Raw genomic sequence first — 24,302 nt, 5'->3', positions numbered from 1 at the left:
ATAGAGAGGTGATTTCTGTGCTTCACAGTCCCTAACTGAGTTGAGAACAACAAATTCTTTCCTCAGGATGAAATATATGAATTCTCATCTATTCTTGATTTAGATAATACTCACACAAGGCTTTGGACTTCAGAGTTTAAAGTTGATATTGCAGTGGGTTAAGATTGTTTTTGTTTGGGGGGGGGTGCTTTGTCTTTTATCTATTTACAGAAATTAATGTATTTATCTGAAAAGATAAGGATGTGGGTTTTAATGAAAGAGAGATGGAGAGCTAAGTTGAAAAATTACCCCCCACATCTCAGTGGAAGCTTTCATTTCCAATGTGACCTTTTAGAAATAGGGCTTCCTCAAGATAATTAAAATGAAATGAACTCTTAACAATGAGGTCCTACCCCCAACCAGACTAGTGAATTCCTGACACATATACAGTGAAAAGCCTGTGGACATTCTGCACAAAGACAGGTATACGTATGGCAGTGAAAGTGAGAGCTCTCTCCAGAGCATGACTATGCTGGGACGTTCAGCCAACAAAACTGGAAGGCAAGGAGTTCTCTTACTGCAATAACCCAGTCAACAGTGTTTCATTACGGCAGCCTGAGGAAAGACAGAGGCTAAATAAAACATAAGCTGTATCAATTACAACAATCCACAATATTACAGAAGTATATCTGTTTTGTTTCAGTTGTTTTTCAATCTAGACCTGACAAACTTGGTATTCCTCTATACTGACCTCCGGGTCTCGATCAACCCATAAAGGAATTAGCCAGGCCAATCCTTGCTGAGTAGGAGCATGTTCTTCACTGTGACTACCCAAAGGCAAAAACCAAAGTGGCATCCAATCCTAGAATGAAAACAAAGGACAGAGTACTTTAAGTAAGTTTAGAGAACTTAAAATAACTAAATTTTTAAAGACCAAAAAGTAAGAATGTATTTTTAGCCAAAATAAAGCAAATAAAAAATACTTGCTTCCCTTTCAACAGAGGCTTTTCTCCCATGATTTATTTAGCCAAACAATGTCATTTTCTAGTTAATGATTTCTACCAAAATAAATTTTTAAATAAAATCAGACATATATAACTTCCAAGAAATGTTGTAACCCCAAATAATTATTATTATCTTGAAGATTTTACTTTTGTTTATGTTTTGTGTGTCACACATGCATGCAGTTGCCTACACAGGTTAGAGAACAACTTTGTATCTATCCCTTGGAGCTGGAGATATAGGCGGTTGTGAGTCGCTCAATGTGGGTGCTGAGAACCAAACTCAGGTCCTCTGGAAAGGCAGCAAGCGTTCTTCACCATTGAGTAATCTCTCCAGCACCCACCTCCAAATAAACAACTCTTGTCTTATTAACAAGTCAAAAATAACATTTTCATGTAGCAAGCTCATAGGCTTGAAATGTATTGGACACGGCAACAGTTCAGATAATAGCAGCTTGTGTTCTTCTTACCGAGTTTGGTGCCTGGGCCATCATCTCATGGGATAAGTGAAGTAAGCAAAGAACTGTGCTCTTCGTAACACCTTTGCCCATGAAGGACATAGCATTTCCTCCACGTTCCACATAAAATGAAGTAATGACCTAGACAGCAAACATGAAATTTTACGGTGGTTTTCCTCTTAAGTGTACATAACAGTAAGCATCTTTCTCCTAACTTAGCTAATCAAACATCAGCCACATAAATTTATAATAGTCCTATTAATTCATTTAACAGTGACTAGAGTGGTAAATTTTACCATAGTTAAAAAATGTTTTTAAATGTTTTCAACTTTGGGATTGGTTCAAAGATTGTTTATTTAGTACCTTCTTGGAAATTTTTTCTGATTTATAACATGAATATAATATTTTAAGTGCTGCAGCATTTAAAAGAAATTTTTAAAGTGTAGTTGAAAAGTATATGCAAAATCACTAGCTCTACAAAACTCATTCACTACCAGGGTTATGCTAAACTTTGTTAAATGCAAATAGAAATTTTCTTTACTTCTGAGTGATCTTAGATTTCTATTGCTCATTTGAGAATATGCTTATTATTTAAAAACTTGTCCTCATTTTGTTTCTTTCCCACACATCAGAGAGCTCTGACACTTCTCCAACAGGAACAACACAGTAGTATTTCCCTTGTGAAGAGATACTCTTAACTAAGCAACTACATTAGGAAAGTCTTGATTCCTGATTAGAAAACTCTCTCAATTATGTGGCAATTGTTTTGAAGCATTTCTGTATGGATCACACATTGATCCCCACACAGGCGCTTGGTAACTCACTGTGAAGAGATTGCAAAAAGTAACTATAGATTATCAACTTAAAATTTAAAAATTCAGTCAGACAAAAAATATTTCTAGTTCCTACTTAATATTTTTTCAAAGGATGCTGTACTTAGGCCCCATACATTTGAAGGAAAATTCTGCTGTAAATTCTGGCACCAACACAACTGCAAATGCTGGTTAAGGCCCCACTGCTCTGTTCATGGTAAACCTCCGCATGGACCCTCCCGCCTCACCTCCTGGAATTCCTTCAGGGATTTTTGTTTTGTTTTTTTGTTTCTTCAACTCAAGCAGCAAAGGAAATCACATGTATAACATACATTACAAATATGTAACATATAGACCTGATATTGGGAGTATGGATCTTTCAAGAGAAATTGGCTTCAGTTACAGAGGAACCATTAATCAAATCAGCAGAACCAACAACGAGTCTTGCTATGTCTACTCGCATAAGCTTTACTTTCTCCTTAATAATGAGAGTTTAGACAGTAGATGATAACGGGACCCATTCACCTGATTAACTAAGCAGAAGGTCCTAGAATAGATGTAACTCAGCTACAATTTCTAACAAAAGTGACTTCTTGACATTAACTTCCTATCAGGGAATATAAAGACATACATGTTTTCCTCCTTATTTTCAATTGAGCATTAAACAAATACCTGTTTATTCCAAATCAGGACTTATTAGTCAAATTTTTCATAACTATGAAACATTAGAAAATAGGGAATATTTTTATCGACTTCTTGGTTCAGGCACGCTGCTAATGTTCATTGTCTCAAGATACTGAACTCAGAATGAAGTTATTATCTTCTGACTGGATTAGTTACTTAGAATTAAACACTTTATTCATCAATAATATGAATAGCTAATTTTGATTTCTTTTTTTTTTTTAAGATTTATTTATTTATTATGTATACAGAGGAAGGCGCCAGATCTCATTACAGATGGTTGTGAGCCACCATGTGGTTGCTGAGAATTGAACTCAGGACCTCTGGAAGAGCAGTCGGTGCTCTTAACCTCTGAGCCATCTCTCCAGCCCACTAATTTTGATTTCTAGAATTTGAAGGACAACTGTGATCAGAAATAATCTTAAAGACAAAAGTACATTTGACAGTTTCCAAATATAAATGGAACGTTGAGCTTCTCTTCAAACTGTAATTCCTTACATATCCCTGATTTGAAAAAAATATATATAAGTTTGTTTTAAAGAGATGCACAGCGGTGCTGGAGAGATATCTCCATGGTCAACTTCCAGCACCTGTGGTTAACATCAGGCAGCTCCTGTAACTCCAGAGGATCTGTACTCTCTCTGAACTTCTACACATTAACATGCAAACACTTGTATAAATGCAATTAAAAATAAATAAATAAGGGGCTGGAGAGATGGCTCAAAGGTTAAGAGCACTGATTGCTCTTCCAAAGGTCCTGAGTTCAATTCCCAGCAACCACATGGTGGCTCACAACCATCTGTAATGAGATCTGGTGCCCTCTTCTGGCCTGCAGCCATACATGCAGGCAGAACACTGTATACATAATAAATAAATAAATCTTAAAATAAATAAATAAATCTTAAAATAAATAAATAAATAAATAAAAGAAGATATATACCATAAAAATTACATATGGTTTTAATTTAAAAATATACTTTAATTAATAGTGCAAATTAGGTACCTGCAGGTTAAGTTGCATTTTAAATCCACGAGTAAAGCTAACTTTCAAAAAAGTATTATAACCAATTCTTTAGGTAATATACCTGTGCAAAATAGTCATATATTTCTGATCACAAACACCTTGTAGCATGGAGTAATTAATGAGAAAGCTTACATTATATCTCTTTTGATGTATATAGTTAAGAAAAACTGTATTTTATTAAGGAGGCTATAGTAAAATTTGTACTGAATTTTATAGTACTTCTGAAAAAACTTAGCACTTCCAAGTCTGTTTTTAAAAACAGAACATAATTTTAGAGAATAACAAACTGTAGATAACAATCATTGTCCTAAGCATTCAAATAGCTACTGAGGAGTGGAAATGGTCCAAGGACAAGTCTCACAAGCTAACAATGAAATATGTAAAACAAAGAAAATATGATGTATTTAAAAGATTATATACTGAATAATATTGGCATATGTAAGTTTCTATAGGTAAATGGTCATCTACAGACCAGCAAACAATATTTATAACAAAGCTATGAGAAAGAAAAAAGGCTTATTAAAGGAATGAAGCAAGTTAAACCTTAAATTCTTTGTACTGACTGCTGTCCATAAAAGATGGAAACTGCCAAATAGTCTTTGCTGAAAAGCTCTGAGTGAGCAGCCAAATATAACAGAAAATTCAAAGTGCAAAAAAAAAAAAAAAAGAAAAGAAAAGAAAACAGAAAAACACTCAAAATGTAAGATTATCAAAATTCTTAACATGGATGTGGGCTTTTAACACATCAGTTTAAAAAATAAAAGGAGGGCAAAAAGTTGGATGGGTAGAGAAGGAGAAGGAAGAAATTTGGGGACAGGGCAAACAGAATCAAAATACATTGTATAAAATCCTAAAGATAAAAAAAATTGAAATCATAAATATAAAATAAAATGTATCTAACTATTAAAAACAACATTAAGGTTAGACATTCATAGCCAGCTTCTAATAGCGAAAGTGCATGAGAATCAACCTCCTGTCAGTTCCCTGGAGACTCCTGGGTGTTGTGGGATATTTTGTTTGTCTTCTAACAAATAAAGCTTGCCTGGGGATCAGAAGGCCCCTAGCCACTAGTAAACTGTAGAAGTTGGGCGGTGCTGGCTCACACCTTTAACCCCAGCACTAGGGAGCTGGAGAGAGGAAGTGATAAGGTGGGGTGGATCTCTGCCCTTTCTTGGTCTGAGGATCCAAGAGGTAAGAAGTCACTGGTGGTTGCTCCTCTACTTCTCAATCTTTCAGGTTATTACCCCAATATTTCACTCTGGTTTTTATTTATAAGACTAATTAGGTTCAAGTTTCACCTAGGCTTTCAAATTCCAGAACAATCTCAGAAAATTCTGCTAAGACTTCCATCAACTGGGCATGTAAGGCTCCCAGTAGACACAGCAACACTGTTCTCTGAAAACTTTGCACAACCATAGCCTCGTTAAATTAATTACATCATACTTGAAATACTTTGAGCCAAATGATGATTGTGGAATACAATTAAGGCCATGCTTCTAATCTACTGAAACAAAAAACTTACTTAAGAAAAGCTGGGGGGGAGGGGCAGAATTAGTGAAGTAAGACCATACCTAAAAGCACTGGTAAGTGAACACTTTTTGTAAGTGTATAAAATCAATAGGGAAAGCACTACAAAGAGGAACCAAGAAGATGGTGGGTCATTCCTCTATAACACTAAAAACACGTTATCACCTGTGAGATAATGAAAGAAAAATAGAGAAAGGATAATTTATATCTGGATAGCAAGAACTATAGATGCAATAGACATTTAAGAGATGAATAATTGGGCTGCAGAGATGGCTCAGTGGTTAAGAGCACCGACTGCTCTCCCAGTAGGTCCTGAGTTCAATTCCCAGCAACCACATGGTGGCTCACAACCACCTGTAATGAGATCTGGTGCCCTCTTCTGGCCTGCAGAGACATATGCAGACAGAACACTGTATACATGATAAATAAATAAATCTAAAAAAAAAAAAAAAAAGAGATGAATAATTTTTAGATAATGGTTTTGAAAATACAGATAAAGAAAAATTTTAATTCTGGAAAAATATAAAATACTAAGACAAACAAAAAAATAGTCTAATTATAGATCTACTAAAAAACGCAACTCACAACATAATCTTCCCAAATAGAACATTCCAGGCCTGAATGATTTCATAAACAAAATCTATCAATAAGTTAAGAATTAAAGGCATTTGCTTAGAAACTAGAAACAAGGTTAATGGGTAGAGCCAATAAATAAAGATTAAATTTTCATAAATAAACATGAATGAAAAATTTTTAAACACATGTAACATCCTCATTTTCACCAAAAGGCAAAAATGTTCATAGCAACACAAAAATCAAAACACTGTTATGCCCAGATCTCAGGGACCCCCAAAAGACTACCATGGAGACCGAATCCTGTATGTAAAAGCAAAGAGCCTTTATTTCAAGCTCTGGGGCTTGGTCCCTCTGTCTGTCTGACACAGTGGTGAGCAGAGAGCCCTGAGCCCAGGCAGGGTGGGAGGGGTATCTTGGTAAGAGGCTCAAGGACATCTGACCACCTTATCTAATGGTTGGAATGTTTGGGAGGTCGGGTACTTCCCCATCCCTGGGTGGTGTCAGCTTAAGACTTTTCCTCGATCTGGGTGTGGCCTGCCAGTAAGCCTGTCACAGAAGCTGTGTCCAGGCCCCTAAACCTGTCATGGCAGCTGAGTGGTCAAGCTGTTTTGGGCCCCCTCCAGAACACTAAATGTAATTCACTGTGGCAGTATGTAGATTACTATAAAAAAAATTAAACTCCACCTATAAGCAACAAAATGAATAAATTTTCTAAGGATATTGTTGAATGAAACAAATCTAAGCAAATGATTCCATTTGCACATTTAAAAAAATTCAGAAAACATTTTGTATACCTACACAAGATAAACAGCAAAACTATCAAGAATGAGAAAGACAAGGAAAAGGGTACCAAGAAATCAAGATCCTTTGGGGAAGGTTACCAAAAGGAACATGTTTGATGTTGCCAGAGTTGTCAGCGAGGTTCTATTTGGAGATTTGAGGGCAATCTTGTGAGGTTTAATTATGGAATAACTCACTGGGATATTTAATTTTGCATATTTTCTGGACATGTAATTGTTCTGGACATCATATTTTACAATTTAAAAGTTTACACGGGGCTGGTGAGATGGCTCAGCAGTTACCTAGTTTGGTGAACCAAGTTTAACCTCATGGCTCACATGGTACAAGGAGAGAAAAGACAGCTATAAGTTCTCTGATCATCACACCTGTGCTGTGGCATGCAGGACTATCACCCCACCCTGCCCCAACGCCCAGAGAAGTGGAAATAATTTGTTAGCATGGAAAAGGAAGTGAAAAAACAAATCACTTCTATAAAGATACTTAGGATAAGCCTTAGTTTGTCTTCAAAATGAAAGTATGCATATATAACCTCACATGTGTGTTTAAAAATTAAAACATTTTACCATTGTCAGTTATGCATATACTGTACTATAATCTACCTTAAATATAACAATATATACTGCATTTGTTCCTGGCATGAAAATAAAAAAAAAATCAATAAACAGTATCTAGGTGTTAGAGTTGTCATTCTAACTTACCTCCAGGAGACCCGACAAGTATTTCCCACAAATCTCAAGTGGCTTTGAGATAGGAGAGTGTGCACTCCACCCGGGGAAAGCAGTGAGGTGAGCCATCCCTCCTAAGGTCCGCTCCAAGGCAGGCAAGCCATAGAAATGAGGAGCATCTGTGACTCTGAGGCACTGGAGCAGCTTCAGAGACAGCTGAGTTTGAAAGACATAAAAAAGTTCCAAGCATTTCCTGTTCGTAGAAAAAAGAGGAAAACCACACAGTCTTAGCTCCTGAGGAGGTTTCTGATGGTGTAGGAGCCCACTAGGTTTCTTAGTGGCTGTACCCAGCAGAACTGCATGGGAGCTTGACTGGACCATGAGCCTGGATACCAGGTGACTGTAACTAGCAAGAGGGGAGGTCTTTTGCTCTACCCCTTGGCATTGTTATAAATAGACCTTTATTCCAAATAAATACCATTCGGTGGATAAGGATCCAGACCTACCCGAGTCTATCCTGTATTTTCTCTCTGTTTCTCTCTCTTTATTTCTAAGTCTTTTATCCCTCATTCCTCCAGAGTTCCTGGGGTAAATAAGTATCGGGGCTGGTCCTCTACATGATGGTGCATTACATTAGAAATGTATGAATTAGACAAGATGGTAGAAAATATTCCTTCTGAAAATAAGTTTTTGAAGGGACCCATAGAAAAAATATTAACAAAGGTAAGTCATGGGAAATATAAGTAACAAGTACACTGAAAATAATAAGTAAGTGGATATTAGCATTGCCACCCTGGTGAGGCAGAAAGCTGAAATTAAAAAAACACAATTTTGCTGGGCGGTGGTGTCGCACGCCCTTAATCTCAGAACTTAGGAGACAGAGGCAGGTGGATCTCAGTGAGTTCCAGGATAGCCTGGCCTACAAGAGTAAGTTCCAGGACAGCCAGAGCTACACAGAGAAACCCTATCTAGAAAAACAAAAAAAAAAAAAAAAAATTCAAGTGAATTTAACTTCATATATTAATACTATAATAAAATCACTGTCATGAAAATGTTTTCATTTAATTAAAATTCACCTTTTTCCATAAAAATAGAAACATATAATCAAAACTGACATAAATAGAACATTTTCTACTAAAAAACAAATTCTTAAAATTAAGTGCCTAGGCATGGATTCAGAAATATAATTCTTAGATAAAAAAAAAACTTTATATAACAAAATACTAAGTAAAGCCTGAAATTTTCTTCAGTACTACTAATTATAAGCCTCTAAAACTGACAACTTTGATTGCATCATTATCTACTCCACCAGATGTATTTCTTCTAAGATCATTATTTTACGTATGTCTCAATGGCGGACTGTTAAAGCATTTTAGAAGCACAAAGAACTTACACTAAAGCCAAAAGTTACTTAAGTAAGTCCACTTCCTTACAAGGTTAACCACAACCAATCTAATACTATTTAAAATGTTCCTACCTTGTTTTAGCATTCAAACCTCGTTCTCTCCCTCCTCCTCTTCCCTCCCACATAACCACAAAGCTGAGCGGTACCCAGATGACTACCGCAGGCATTAGCAATATAATAATAGCCACTGATTTTCTTCAATGAGAACCAAGTTTGCCTTCAGGAATTTTTATTTCATCTTCCTAAAACATGATTGTGCTTATTTCACCTTTAAAATACACACACACACACACACACACACACACACACACACACACACACACACTTTCCTTTTTCCTAGCTGCTTTTTATTGCTATCGTGGTTAAACCCAATAGCATAACTAATAACTTTAACATGAAGAAAAAAGGAATATAGTAAAAAATGACGTGTTCTCATAGACAATTTTGTATTAAAGACCCATCGTACACTTAAACTGATATTTTCACATAAGATTTTTTTTTTTGGTAAGAGTTTAGTGTAACTGGTTTCTGCATAGAGGAGTAAACTCATACTTTATGGTAGATGTGCACTTTGCCAACTAAATCTAACATGTGCTATTTTGGAACTTATTAATGTCTCTGTAGTACTGTTCGCTAATTAAACAAAATAAGGATTAGTGTGCCTTTGTGACTACATATCTATTTGCTCCTTTTCTTAAGCTGACAACACCTTCTCATGTGGTGACTCTGACTCTAAGGAGTGCATGCGGACATTTAGGCCTGTGTGGTGTGACTGCATTCTTCATTCATGCTGGCTCTGCTTCCTTCAACTGTCTTTATGGAGATACTTCTCAGCATAAACGTATCCCACTGCATTTAAAAAAAGAATAAATATATTTTGAAGATTCATTTAGAAGAAGAAATACATTTAGGAATTGTTGTTGCAATCTGATAAAAATGGGTAAGAACTTGTGTAAAATGTGCATCGGATTGAAAGCTCAAAAAGAAAGCCAGGGAAGTGACACACTTCAGCGGATAACTCAGCCACAAAGCAATCAATAAATGGATAGAGGGAAAAAGGCCTAAAAATAATAATAAAAAAAATGTATATTTTATTTATTTACTTATTTATCTTGGTTTTCCAAGACAAGGTTTCTCTGTGTAGCCCTGGCTGTCTGGGAATTTACTCTCTAAACCAGGCTGGCCTCAAAATCAGAGATTTGCTTGCCTCTGCCTCCTGAGTGCTGAGATTAAAGGTGTGTGCCACCACTGCCCAGCCAATAATGTATTTTTTAAAAAAGAAATTCTGATGAAAGAAGAAAAACAATCTCCATCAAAATTGTAATGACACTCTCCACAGATATAAATTAAAAAAAAAAAACTCCTAAAATTCATATGTAAACATAAAATACTCCAAAAAAAAATTAAAGCAATTCTTTAAAAATGTATAATGACATAGTAACCGACTTCCAGCTATTCATAGTTCCAAAAGAAAAAAACTAAACAAAAGAACAGCATGGCATTGTCTTAAAAACAGATGTGTGGGCCAATGGATTAGAAGTTGTTAAAAAAAAAAAAAAAAAAAAAAGCCAAACCAGCTATACCAACCTACCCCTGACAAAGGACCAAAATCTAACTGTCTAGTATATTAAGCGACGATCAAAAAGTTACAACCAGGCTGTACCGGAAACACAAACAGATTGAGCCTATCTGGTAAATAGCCTTTACCTCTTAATTTAAAGAACTAAGAAGTCAAGAAAGAATTAAGAAGTCTTGAAAATCAAAGAAAAGTATGCTTTATATATACCCGAATGACAAACACCACCAATGGTACCTGTCCGTGACTGTGATGAAAACCAGCAACAAGGAATTGAGAAGAGCGATCAGTTCTTTCTGGAGTTGCTGTCTGACTGCAGTCCGGATGTGATCTGCCTCTTCTCGTGTTTGTGACTCTGTCAGAACCAGCAGGTCTAATAGTGGGTTTGGATTCTAAAACATAAACATTTTTAAAATATACTTATTCTCTGATTGATATGTGCTGCTTCCTGTAAGTTTTTTGTTGCTGTGTTATTATCTAACTAGCAAAATTGGCAGCCCTAGGCTTTAACTACATTCATAAACACATTCTAAATTCAACATGGTCTTAATGTATTATGTCAACAAGAAGAAAGTGCATCCATTATAAAGAACTAAGGGGAACAAATGAGACGAAATCAAACAGAATGGAATCTGGAAGGGAATCACACATAGCTCCATACTCCCCTCTTTGTTTCTGTGACTAGAAATATAAAATGAATTATAATCATGTCTTTTACACAAAACTAAGTGAAAGATCCACTATTTAAACACTGGCTTTACTGATTACTATATTCTTTACACCTCATTTTGATGGCTGTTTCTCAACCATAATGACTTATAGTACTACTTATGGATACTCAAAGGTTTATAACTTCCCTGAACGCAACAAAGAGTGTGCATATCTCTGATTAGAATGCATATAAAAATTGTAAGCCAAGAAATCACCAAGACAAACCACTGCAATAGTTTTAAACTTTCATATTATCTGGGGCGGGGGGTGGGGGGGAAGTACTGACTATATGACTAAGCAGGATGTGAAAGTGAAAAGAAGTGAATCAAACTTTCACTTTATAAAATTTGTCCTGTTTACCAACTGAAAAACTGTTATTTCTAACAACATTGAGTGTAGAAAACATTATAAGGTACTGTGTAGATGTAACCAATCGTCTTTTTAAAATAAGAAACACAGAGCCAATGTAAAAGAGAAAGCCGAGAGGTCAGAGATCAGAGATAAAATCTTACCTCCTGCAGTGCTCCTAACTTCCCCGAGAGAGGGAGGTACTTTCTGTGTCCCTGTTTAAATAATCTTTCTGTTTTGTCTTCTCATTGGTTGTAAACCCAACCACATGACTGCCTCATCACTGCCTGTAAGTACCGCCCTCCAGGTCTTAAAGGCGTATGTCTCCAATACTGGCTGTATCCCTGAACACACAGAAATCTACCTAGCTCTTCTAACCACCACGCTCTTACTATGGCTCTATTAGCTCTGACCCCAGGGCAACTTTATTTATTAACATAAAATTAAAATAACATTTTAGTACAAATAAAATATCACCACAGTACTGGATGGCGGTACATTAATCATTTTGGTGTTACAAACACCATGCTAAAGAAGGAAAAGACAAGATTTCATTTAACTTTCTGAGTAACTAGAAAATCTGTTTTCACATGTGTATTACAAATAGGCAATCCAATAGAAAAAGAGGATAAAGCCTACAAATGCAGAGCAAGAGGCATCACACTCCAAATCTAGTTAATACTCATTCTTAGCACACTGTCACACCACCAGTGCATAGAATAACATACAAATTGATCAAATCTAAATGTTGCTACTGCTCTTATTAAATTATTTGTGTAAAGAACTCAACTTAAAAATAAATGCCTGCATTACATCTAGTGAAAAGAAATTCAGAAAAAAAAATCTTCTTCTCTGTATAAAAATATATATAAATTATTTATATTACAAAGTATGTTGAGAATACATAAATCAGATAGGTAAGTCTAAAAGTATATCAGTGGAAACCTTGGTAAAGACCTGGGGAGGGCTGTCTTGGTTCTAATTTACATGACTATACTTTATACCTAAGCAGTGCTTTTTTTCAAGCTTTTTATTTTATCTTAAGCAAAAAATACCCATGGGACAATTAAAATTACCTAAAACAGAGCTGACAAATCCATTTTCTCCCATGAATAAAAGAATCAGGGCACACACCTGGGTTATTTAAAAAAAAAATCAATATATTTTCTATAGGATCATAGCCTAAAGGGTGACTCACACATACATGCCAACTTACTCTTATAAGTAGTGGTAAAATAAACAACCGATCCATACTAAGATTCTCAAATGTCTATATGTAACAATAAAGAAACATTTATTCTGATGTACAAGTAAAAATTAAACAGAAATCACTGACTGCCACAATGATACAAAGTATTTATCTAAAAGTAAGATTTGCCCAAAGACTCAATCCAACTAGTAAGCTATCTCTGCTTGGCAACTGCTGCAACTTTTCTCCTTCTGTATCTTCAATGCACATGTTAAAGTTCAAACCCAGTGAACTTTAACAGTATCACTTCTAAAACACAAGAAAAGTACAAAGGGAACAGGGAGGATGGTTCTGCTGCTTAATCTCTCACACCTCAAGCTTCTGTCTTCATATTAGTATTCTATCCTCACTTTAAACTAACTACTGGAGCCTTCATTTGTCACTGCTGACCTCAAAAGAGCAAAACATTTGTACAGCAATGGCTCATTTTCTTTGTGCACATACACCTAACTTCACCCTAATCAACAGTCTGTGCCTGAAGGCTGTGCAATGATTTCAGTGAACTATGGCACCAGGGCACGTTACAGGAAAATCAACAAAAAAGTAGTGATAAGGTCCAAGGCAAAAAATTCCAAAGGAAGATAGTTTCCAGTCTACACTCTGAAAATTAATAAATTTGTCTTTCATTTTCTATTAGTATTCTTTGCCCAGATGAAGCATTTATATCAATCAAACAATAAATGACAAACCATATCAAAAGTATCTGTAATTCAAAGGTCTCCCTAATTTATGAAAAGCTCCTTCCTTCATGAATGAGTGAAAGGAATGAATAAAGGAAGGCAGCCAGCCAGTTATGGAGTAGAACCAGCAAGAAATCAAGAAGCAATTTGTAGAAAATAAAATAAAAAAAAATAAATGCCTCAAGTATATAAACATCTCTACCTCACTAAAAGTAAGTTATTTTCAGCACAATACCAACAACAACAACAACAACAACAAACTCAAAATACACACATGCACCCATTCATGAGCACGTACTCACGAAATTGCAACATGGCACAGCAATAATTCTACAAATTTATAGTTTATAAATGGACTTGCACATATACCTTGGACAAACTTTACCATGACCATTTTAGTACAGGTAAGCAAACTACAAAATTAAGTTACATGTGTTTGAGTTAACAAATGTTCATAGGCAGTATTAAGATAGAAGTAGGCATTTAATTATGAGCAAAACTGCCTGATTTCACTGGTTTACATTAAAGAACATCAAAAAAAAAAAACTTAAGTTGTATATAAACATTCCTGTCAATTAGAATTTCCAAGTTTTGACATACAGATCTTGGTATTCTTATAAACTTTGAAAATATGTCAAGACATAATAGACATAGCTGCCTTATTTATAAGGTCTACCATCTTCTATAACAGGCCAGACATTCTTCTCTAATTCCTGTGTACTTTCTCATTTGAAAAGGCTAAGTTCATAGACATATACAGATGAACAAAGCCATGAGCACCACAAAGTAAGCTGGCTTTAGTGCCCTTAGCAAGTTTCTTAGAAACATTCAGCTAAATGTAAGACAAGTAAAGCCTGGACTAGTAAATCCTTTAGTACCTTACAGTAAGGACTGAGTGCCATTCACCCAGTTCTCTCCTACTTCGTCTTCAGGCATCCTTCAGGTTTCCTTGAGGCTTCCTTAATGTGATGGTTTGAATAAGAACGGCCCCCACAGATTCATGTATTTGAAAACTTAATCCGGGAGTAGTACTACTTGAGAGGGATTAGGGAGGTGTGGCCTTATTGAAGTAGGTGTGGCCTGTTGGAGGAAATGTGTCACTGGAGTGGTCTTTGAGGTGTCAAAAACCAAAGCTGCCTAGGCCATGGCTCTCTTGTCCTGCTGCCTGCAAATCTGGATGTAAAACTCTCAGCTCCTTCTCCAGTACCATGATGTCTGCCTGAATGCCACCATACTCGCTGCCATGCTGATAATGAACAAAACCTCTGAAACTTTAAACAAGCCCAAATTAAATGCTTTATTTTATAAGAGTTGCCATGATAATGATGTCTCTTCATAGCAACAGAACACTGACTAACACAATTACCTTTTTTGATATTTTGATATTTCTCTTTACAGTCCACAACCCAAAAGCAACATTCTATTGCTGAAAACACCATATATTTATATCACAGAACATGGAGAAACAGAGCTGGTCAATTCAGCTAGATGCTTCACCCTTACAGACTAGCATTCATAATTCTGGAAGGTGCTATAAGAAAAGTCATCATCAACCTCAGCCAGCTATGAACCATCCAAGTTATAACAGCCCCCGCCTGTAAGATATACCAACTGGCACAATAGTGGCACAAATGTTACAGGAGTAACTAACAATTTTATTTGTTTTAAACTGGACTAAGGGCATGTTTCATGATATGGAATCAGGCCCGACACTAGATTGGTCAAAGGCCCTATGGGAAAACCTACCACTATTACCTTGCTAAATGCACAAAGCAATAAAATCACTCCTAATGACATACTGCTATACCCAGAAATCAGTGCATCTCTCAGCCCTCATCAGAGAAGCTTCTTCTTGCAATAGATGGTAATGAACATATAGACCCACAACTGGACAATCACAGAAAGTGAGAGATTCTGGAGCAGGGTGTGTGTGTGTGTGTGTGTGTGTGTGTGTGTGTGTGTGTGTGTGTGTGTGTGTGTATACACTTCTTTTTGTTGTTTATTTGGGTTTTAGTGTTTTTTAAAAGAAAGAATACAAGGTTGGGTGGGTAGAGAGGTGAGGTAAGATCTGGAAGTGGTAAGGGCAGAGAAAAATATAATAAAAATATATTGTATGAAATTCCCAAAATTACATAAAAACTTTCTAAAATTTACTAACATTAAAAAAACTAAAATATAGCAAAAAACTCACAAACAGAACTGGATTTATTAAACATCAAAATGCAAGGTCTCACTCACTCTATGGAATGCACATTGAAAAAAACAGTCAATCATATCAGAGAGGCCACACTGCAGTGATCATTCACCACAAGGTAAGAATTATTTTACTAAACACATGTTATAAAAACATTCTTTTACAATATAAGTGGTTTTTCCAAGCAAGTTCCTTCCCAAACAAAAAGTTTAAATTCTTTGAACACACTTACATGCCTAAGAAGTAACTCTAGAATCCACTGTAAAAGTCCTATTGATGGATTTTTTCTTTGTTCCTTTATTAACTTATTCAAAAAATGTATGATGTCTATTAGCAGTTTCTCATCTTCAGTGCAAGCAGGAAGCACTTGTAAAAACCTGTATTTTAGAAACAGACAGTAATCATGATTTCTAGCTCTTAAAAATGCACACGTCATCACTGTTTATCAAATATGTAAAGTCAACACAAGCACAAATTTTCTAAGGCAAGACTCTAGAGTACTGGGAAATGCACAGATGAAGGAAAGCCATTTGCCTCCCAAAACATCAGCCACGGTGGAGACAAATGTGGTGAAGTTAGTGATGAAAGAAAACGAAGAGAAGTACTTCAGTAAGAAACAGCGCAAGATCAAGAGGGGCTGAGGCTCGGTGGCCAAACACTTGCCTGCCATGCATGGAACTCCAGGTTCACCCAGGGTTGCCAAAATTAAAATAGAAACTTCAAGGAAAGTGCCAAAGGGGATGCTGGGAGGAAAACACTCCCTCTGCTTGTGCATTTTCAAACTGGCAGTGCCAGGTTTCATTGATAAGAATTACTATTTCAAATCCAAGTCTGACTATTAGGAAAATCAAGGTGGCAAAATCAAGAAAGAAGGGGGAGACCACACACATACACAATCTTGCAAAGAAATTGCTAGATTTTTGCAACAGGCTGAAAGGGGGCTTAGGAAAAATCTCTTTTTAAGAATAACAGAAGCCAAACCAACCTTCTGAGATTCTTAAATAAACACTGGTGTAAGATAGCAAGAAGGTTGTTAGACAAGAAAATTTCTGTAGGGGAAAAAAGGTAAAGCTTAGAAAAACATTTTTAAAAAGGCAATTGGGAAGAGAAATGAGATTCAGCAACATTGGTAACAGCTTATTTAAAAACACCCAAAGGAGCTTTATCAATATGTTGTTTGAGTAACAATAACAAGAATTAGGTCACACAGCATCCACTACTCACTGACCTTTTGCCACAATTTTAAAAGCTTGTTTCCAAAACCTTGATAGCTCCATTTTTAAAATGAGAAAAGTCAGGCAAAGATATAGTTAGGTAATTTTTTCATGGTCTTGTGGCTTCTAAGTGTTAGAACATAAATGCTAATGCAAGCAGTCCATCACCATGGCAAAGTTAGTTATGCGATATTTGCTATAATATTGGGATTGCTATATTACACCTTTTCATTTAAAATGTCTTCTTTAAGAAAATGGCATTCAGTTGAAAAAAAAAAAACACCAAATCTTGATTTAAAAGAATACAAATTAGAAAACTATTTTTTAAAGGCAGAATGAAGAAATGATTCTAACAAAATAAAATGTTAAAGTCATAAAAATTTCAAGAACTCTTCCATGATACCCAACAAAATCCTATTATCCCTATAGCACCATTCTGTATCAGCTCCCATATCCCTCACCTCCACATGTCATTTCTCTTTCTGTTGTTCAAAGGTACTCTTCTCTAATGGAAGGCCTTCATCCCTTCGCCCGGCATCTGTCCTATTTCTATTGTACTTACTTCTATCATGCCTTGACTTAAACTTCTTCCCCTGAAACACTAGGCCCCTCCTGGGTGATATTAGAAACTCTTTCATCCAGTCTCCTCCTTGGGAGCAATCCCACTATTGGTAACACTATTTGCTGCCTTCACCATGAGTTCCATGATAGCAGGGGACATATTTGTTTTGCTTACTATTAAATTTCCTAGAAGTGCCTAGCACCTAGTAGGTAAACAAACGTTTGCTGAATTCACCAAGGAAAAAACAATATTCTTTTTTCTTTGTCTACTCCATCCCACATTAATACTTCCCTTTTAAAAGTCATCACATCATGGTGATAGAGGAAGTATGAACAAATAAAAAGTCTAAAGAACATTGAGAGCAAGTGGGGAGAAAAATTAGAAGAAATTATACTTAAATAACTGGAAAGATGTCACATGCAAATATGGTTATGATTAATTCTGAGTAAATTTAAGGACATACTAGTAGGTATAATTACAAAGTAACAGTTCAAAACAAGAACTTATGGTCAAGGTCCGAAATGGAATAGTCATTCTTTAAAAGGTCCTCACATTGGAGGTGCAGGACTGTTAACAGGGAAACACAGAAGGGGACTCATCGGATACACGGCAAGACAAAACCATCCCTGTGGGCTCTGACATCCCCCAGTCTGCATCAGCGGGGCTCCTAGCACAGTTATCTGCAATTGCTCAACTCCTTTCTGTAGCATAGCAGTGTATTTACATACAACCTACGGATATCCTCCCATGAGCACTCTATTACCTCCACACAACTTTGACTATCCAACACAATGTAAGTATCATGCATACAGTTGTTACACTGTATTGTTTAGGAAACAGTCACACGGAAAACATCTTTTCATCACAGATGCTTCTATTTGGGGGAATTGTTTATTTATATGTATGTATGTGCACCATGTGTGTGCAGGTGCCCAATAAGATTGATAAGGGAATGGAATATCTATAAACTGAAATTATATGCGATTTTGAGCCACCCTATATGGGTGCCGGTAATGAGCTCGGGTCCTTTGTAAGAACAGCAATTCTCTTAACCATTAAGCCATCTGACCAGCCAATCTTTTTTAGTATTTCAATCCACAGTTAGTTGAATGCATGGATACAGCAGATTCATAGCTATGGAAAAACATCATCATAAAAATGTGACACTCACCTATAGTTACTGCCACTGTACAATTTGAACTACCTAGAAGCTTCCATTGGTACATTAGAGAGCCTCTGCTTCAGTCTGGTATAGCATACAATTAGCGTTTTAATGCACAAAAGAAAATCTAGTGCCTACAATGAAGTCAAGATATATTAATGGCTTTTGCCATTCAATTTTCTGACAAATAGAATATATCAAATTTACTGAAACTGCAAAGTTTGTACATGCTTACGATGGCACATGTAAAAGGAGAAGTCTGATAAAACAGAGTACTAATGCGCTGTGTTTGCCAGTTTACCTAGTATAATATCCCCATTGTGGCCTATTTTAAGCTACAGTGTACTAGGGGGCTGTGAAAAGTTGTACCAGGAGCACACAATACAACAACGCTTCCATAAAAGATTCATTACAAATAACCACAAGAGCAGAGACAACAGTAAAATGTAAAGCAATTAAAGGGTGACATTTTTCACATTTATTACCTTTACTTTTCATATAATTCATACGTTAACAATATATGAAATTATACTTCATATAGTTATTTTTTTCATATAACTAATTTGAAAATACCATAAATCAAGCCACCAGCTCTTCAGCAAAGCTATCTCACTAGCTGGTTTGGCACACCACTGGAGAGGCTTAGTTACAATTACAGCCTTAACAATGAACTAGAGAAATTCACATTTACAAACTCATATGACCTATCATTTTGAAAATTATACACTGTGCCTATTCAGAAAGTTATACATTTAAACTACTCATGTGCATGATGAAATGAAAAACTATTTGCAGGGAGGGCTTCTCAGTCTTAGTCTTGTGTCAAATGTAGCCATCTGCTACCAGTTCAACATTTGAAATTTACAAGCTAGAATCTTTCAAATAATTATCAAAAGACAACCACATGGTCATTAACTTTATGAAATTTGATCAGAAAGAAATATGAAATCATTTATCTGAGAAGAAAATGCAGGCAAAACAAAACATCCAGTAGCAGGTGCAGCAAAGCTATTTGTCAATCTACCAATGTTTCAATTCAGTTACAATATGGACAGGAATAAACACTCAGTGAGGTTCATCCACGTGGTATCCTGATTATTTGCTTTTGTGAGATAAAATTTTCTAATAAATAAATTGTGTTAAATTTATAAATAACCCCTTCAGGAATGTCAGGACTAAGGTCAGAAATTCCTCTCTTCCGTTATTATTTATTATAGATAACAAACTATCCTGGAGTTTTTCTTTCTATAAAAAGCATTTCTCTCATGATAACAACTGTACAGATACATACTCTTCTCTTCAAAGGTTTGAAGATCCTAAACATAATTCAAATTAGGTCTTTCAAACGAGCAGTCTTAAACTTACACTAACCTGTTTAGCACAGTGTGCCAAGCCAAGGATTTTAACGTAATCCCACATGGACCAATGTCATCCTTCAAAGACAGTCTGTCATTCAAAAGATAAAAACTCATCCTGGTGATAGCAGCCCTCACATCCCTGTGGCCTCCAGCCTGAACAATGGAGTGAAAGCAGTCTTGCAGCCCACTAGCTGTATATGTGATCCTCAGTGTAAGGATATCTTCCGTGGATAGCTGCAATACATCTAAAAATCTAAGCATAAAAGAAAAAAATTTAAAAAAGAACATAATCCCAGGTTTATTTCTATCATAAGCCTCTCTCAAAAATTCTTTTTGTCTTCACTTGCTTTTCATTAAAGGCTAACTTATCGTTAAAAAAACTAACATATAAATCCATCAATGTCATAGTTTTTTTTTTTTTTTTTTTTTTTTTTTGGTTTTTTTTTTTTTTTTTTTTTTTTTTTTTTTTGAGACAGGGTCTCTCTGTGTAGCTTTGCGCCTTTCCTGGAGCTCACTTGGTAGCCCAGGCTGGCCTCGAACTCACAGAGATCCGCCTGCCTCTGCCTCCCGAGTGCTGGGATTAAAGGCGTGCGCCACCAACGCCCGGCCTCAATGTCATAGTTTTACATTAGCATTCAAACTGTGGATACTAACTTTTTCCTCCTTATCAATGACACACTAATACAGTATTATTCCTGTGGGACAATTAAGACATCTAGAAGTAGGAACATTCTCAGGTACACTTTCTGAGCTTTAATGCCACAGCACCTTTAAGTACATCTATTAACTGAATAAATATTATATAGTTCCTAGGACAGCATAGAATACAATCCTTTCTAGCTTAAATGGCTTTATATAATTTTTAATAGGCATAGATCTAAAAAAAGTGAAAATATAATGAAGTTGGAATCAGTTGATAATATCAAGCAAAAAAGCTTTTAATCTACAGAAAAGGTGCAGCCTGATTAATTCCATGTAATTTACCATAATATAACTACTTACTCTTGAATTTTAGCTCCAGAGGTCATTTGTTTCAGTAGATTATCACTCCCATGGTACCACGCCAGGTTCCAAGCTACTCTTAGCATGTCGGACACGGGCTTCAAGGCCAAGCACTCAGCAGACAATGGCAAAACTATTGCGTAAGGACTCACAGCATGGTGGCCGATCGCATGAACTGGCAAATGATACCTAAAGAAAAAGAATTTAAATAATTGCACACTGTAATTTCTTAAATAGGACTCAAGTAATGGGCCAGAAGTGACTAGTTTTGTGACTCTTTTGTAGCAGGAATCTTAAAAGTTCTTATTGATAAAATCAAACCCGAGGCCAGTTATTGGGGTCAATGCTGGTAGATCAGAGAGACAGAACAAGCCACAGCTATCTCACCTTGCCAATTCCTCAGCTGGTCTTGTTTCCTCAGACTGGAAGCTTCTGTGTCCTCATCCCCATGGCTCTCAGCTGAACTGTTGCTGCTAGAAGCCTGAAAGCTTAACCAGCTAAAAGCTTAACGAGCCAAATGCCTCTAGTTTCTGGTCCTCAAGCCTTATATACCTTTCTGCTTTCTACCATCACTCCCTAGGATTAAAGGCTTGCTTCCTGGGATTAAAGGCGTGAGTCACCATGCCTGGCTGTTTCCAATGTGGCCTTGAACTCACAGAGATCCCAGATGGATTTCTGCCTCTGGAATGCTAGGATTAAAGGCATGTGCTATCACTGCCTAACTAGTGGCTTTTCTGTTCTCTGACCCCAGATAAGTTTATTAAGGTATTTTGGGGAACACAATACCACCACACTCTTTATTACATTTTATATAATATTTTAATTATTCTTTCACTTTCCTCCACATTCCAAAACACTTCATTATTCTTTCTTGATGAATGGCTACATTCTATATATTAGGATTGTTGCAGAGATAGCTAGTGCTCCTTGAAGTCAGCAACAAAGACTACAGTAAATTAAGCATTAAAGATGCTTGGCTAAAACACGAAGGCTGACTTCCGGACAAACATTTTCTGAAACCACCATCTCTCCAGTTACATGAGTGTTGCTATGGCATACCCTGTACAGATGGACAAAAGGGAGCTACAGAACTGTCCATGATCAAACTCACTAAGTGACTGAGCTCCACTTACTGTTTTCCCTTAAGAACACAATGATCGATCAATAAACTCAAGATTCCATAAGTATTTCTAGATACACGAAGAAATTCAATACCAATGTCTCTTAAATGAATCCAAGCTAATTTAACAGTGTTTAGCAAGACAGTTACACCTAATACATTAAAAATGTTAAGTATAATTTTAATAATGCAACATATTCCAGTAGGCTGGGGCTATAGTTCAGTGATCAAATTCTTGTCTAGGATTAAGGAAGCCTGGGTTCACTAGCACAAAAATAAAATAAAATAAATTTTTAAAAATAATTTTAAAAAACTAAACCCACCAATCACTAATTTACATTATTAATGGCCAATGTTATACAAACAATTGCAGCATTTAGTTTATAAGAGCCACTGACTCATGCTTTCATTTTCACTTTCAACATACCAATGAAAGAATCAATACTAGAATTTCATACCCAAATCAGACTGTATAATTTAGTAAGTAAAGCTACTTTTAATAGCTTCTAATATTTTAACAGCAATTTAAACACTTTAATAGCAATTTTCCACTGAAAACTACCAAGGCCGGGCTGAAGAGCTGACTCAGTGGTTAAGAGCACTTGTTACTCTTGCAGAAACCAAGGAGGTTTCCAGCACCCACACCAGGCAGGTCACCAACATCTGCAAGTGAAGCTCTAGGGACGCTGCCTTCTTCTGGCCTCGCTGGCCAACCGCATGCTCACAACACACAATTTCTTTCTCTCACATACACATAAATAACATAAATAAGTATTTTTAAGAAAAAAAAAAAGGTTTTCTTAGATTAGTAGCTACTGCTGGTCTAGAGGACTGTGTGCCTTGACTGTCTCTGCACCAGGAAACAACAAAGCACTAACTGATTTGTAAAGTCATGTCAGAAAACTGAAGAGTACTAGATAATCTCACTTCAAAGAATAAAGATAATGGATGATATTCTTTATTTTAAAACGTGAATGGTCCAAGCTGGATGGGGTGACTCATGCCTCTTAATCTCAGCCCTCAGGAGGCTGAGTCAAAAAAACAAAACAAAACTATGGAAGTTCCATAGTAATACTCTAAGAAGAAAGGAAAAACAAGCAGAGGGAAGTTATTTAATAGAGGTAAAAAGAAACAAGCCTAAAGAAATAATTGTACAGAAAGTGTCATCAATGGATACAAAATTGCTGACAAATACCTTCAGGCAGTCATGGGCCTAAAGGCATCCGCTTCATAGGAAGAAGCACAGCTCTCACTGAAAACCAGCACCACTACCCACGATTAGCTCAACAACACTAATGAAATAACCATACATACTTCAAGAATAGGCCTAATAAAAATGGAGAAAGAGGGAATGGAGGTATTGTTCTATAAAAATCATTCAAGGAACTTCTACTAACTGCTATGAATGAAAAGCAATGTGAATCAGAATAATTGCCTATAAAAACTACAAATACCAACTTCTGACATTCTTCACATAACAGAAAAACCACGCCTCTATTGGGCCAGATACCACAAGGTCATTGGTGGGCTAATTTCCACAACAGAGTTCCTTAGGTCAGCTGAGGGTATTTCCTCAAAAAGGACAGTGAGACTCCCTTTCCTGCTTCACAACTCTCTGGTTCACATGGTAGGTGGTTCTGCACTGTTGAACTTTCTGCAATAATGTGATACCCTCACTAGAGGCTCAACGCAAAGCTGACCCCAATATTATACCACCCTTCCAAAACAGTAGCCAAAGTAAACCTTTCACTTTTAAGTTAATTATATCAAATATTTTATTATATTGCTATGAAGCTGACTAATACAAAATGACATTTAAAGCCGGGCAGTAGATCATGGATGCTCCAGAAGGTGAAGTTATCAGATTAGCACTTTAAAAGTAATAGTGTTTATTCGCGAAAAATCACTGCATAATGCAGACCTAAATCTAAACTAGACTTCAACCAGAAGCTGCCCTAACCTTGGATGAGGGTGCTTCCACCCTGACCAGCCAAACCCTGTCCTTTCCCTTTCATGCCAGCCGCTAGGAGCTGCTGTCCACACCACCACTGAGGAACACCTTGAAGCTCAGGTCCTCAGTGCTACCTTATTCTGGAATCAAGTCTTTGCTAAAGTCTTTACACTTATACGAATTAAAAAGAAGTTTTAAATAAGTACTAGCAAAAAAATTTCAAGTCCATTCAAACATATAAGAAAA

General features: G+C 36.3%; 1 protein-coding gene across 2 annotated transcripts in view; it reads right to left on the bottom strand.

Annotated features, from left to right (window-relative positions):
* The window catches only part of Rttn (rotatin), a 182,387-nt gene that overhangs the window by 83,588 nt on the left and 74,497 nt on the right, over positions 1 to 24,302 (bottom strand). For both annotated transcript variants that reach the window (XR_013046217.1, XM_042263930.2), the window contains exons 24-30: positions 20,986 to 21,174; positions 19,997 to 20,236; positions 15,920 to 16,064; positions 10,743 to 10,897; positions 7,558 to 7,777; positions 1,451 to 1,579; positions 731 to 841 (exon numbers count right to left, since the gene is read on the bottom strand). Coding sequence is in view for 1 of the 2 variants with exons in the window: in XM_042263930.2 (XP_042119864.2) it covers positions 731 to 841; positions 1,451 to 1,579; positions 7,558 to 7,777; positions 10,743 to 10,897; positions 15,920 to 16,064; positions 19,997 to 20,236; positions 20,986 to 21,174 (1,189 nt within the window). In the remaining variant the exon portion in view is untranslated. The remainder of the gene's footprint in view (positions 1 to 730; positions 842 to 1,450; positions 1,580 to 7,557; positions 7,778 to 10,742; positions 10,898 to 15,919; positions 16,065 to 19,996; positions 20,237 to 20,985; positions 21,175 to 24,302) is intronic.

This window comes from Peromyscus maniculatus, chromosome 19, assembly GCF_049852395.1.
Source record: "Peromyscus maniculatus bairdii isolate BWxNUB_F1_BW_parent chromosome 19, HU_Pman_BW_mat_3.1, whole genome shotgun sequence".
NCBI classification, from domain to species: Eukaryota; Metazoa; Chordata; class Mammalia; order Rodentia; family Cricetidae; genus Peromyscus; species Peromyscus maniculatus.
This window is presented reverse-complemented; position numbering and strand designations above follow the sequence as displayed.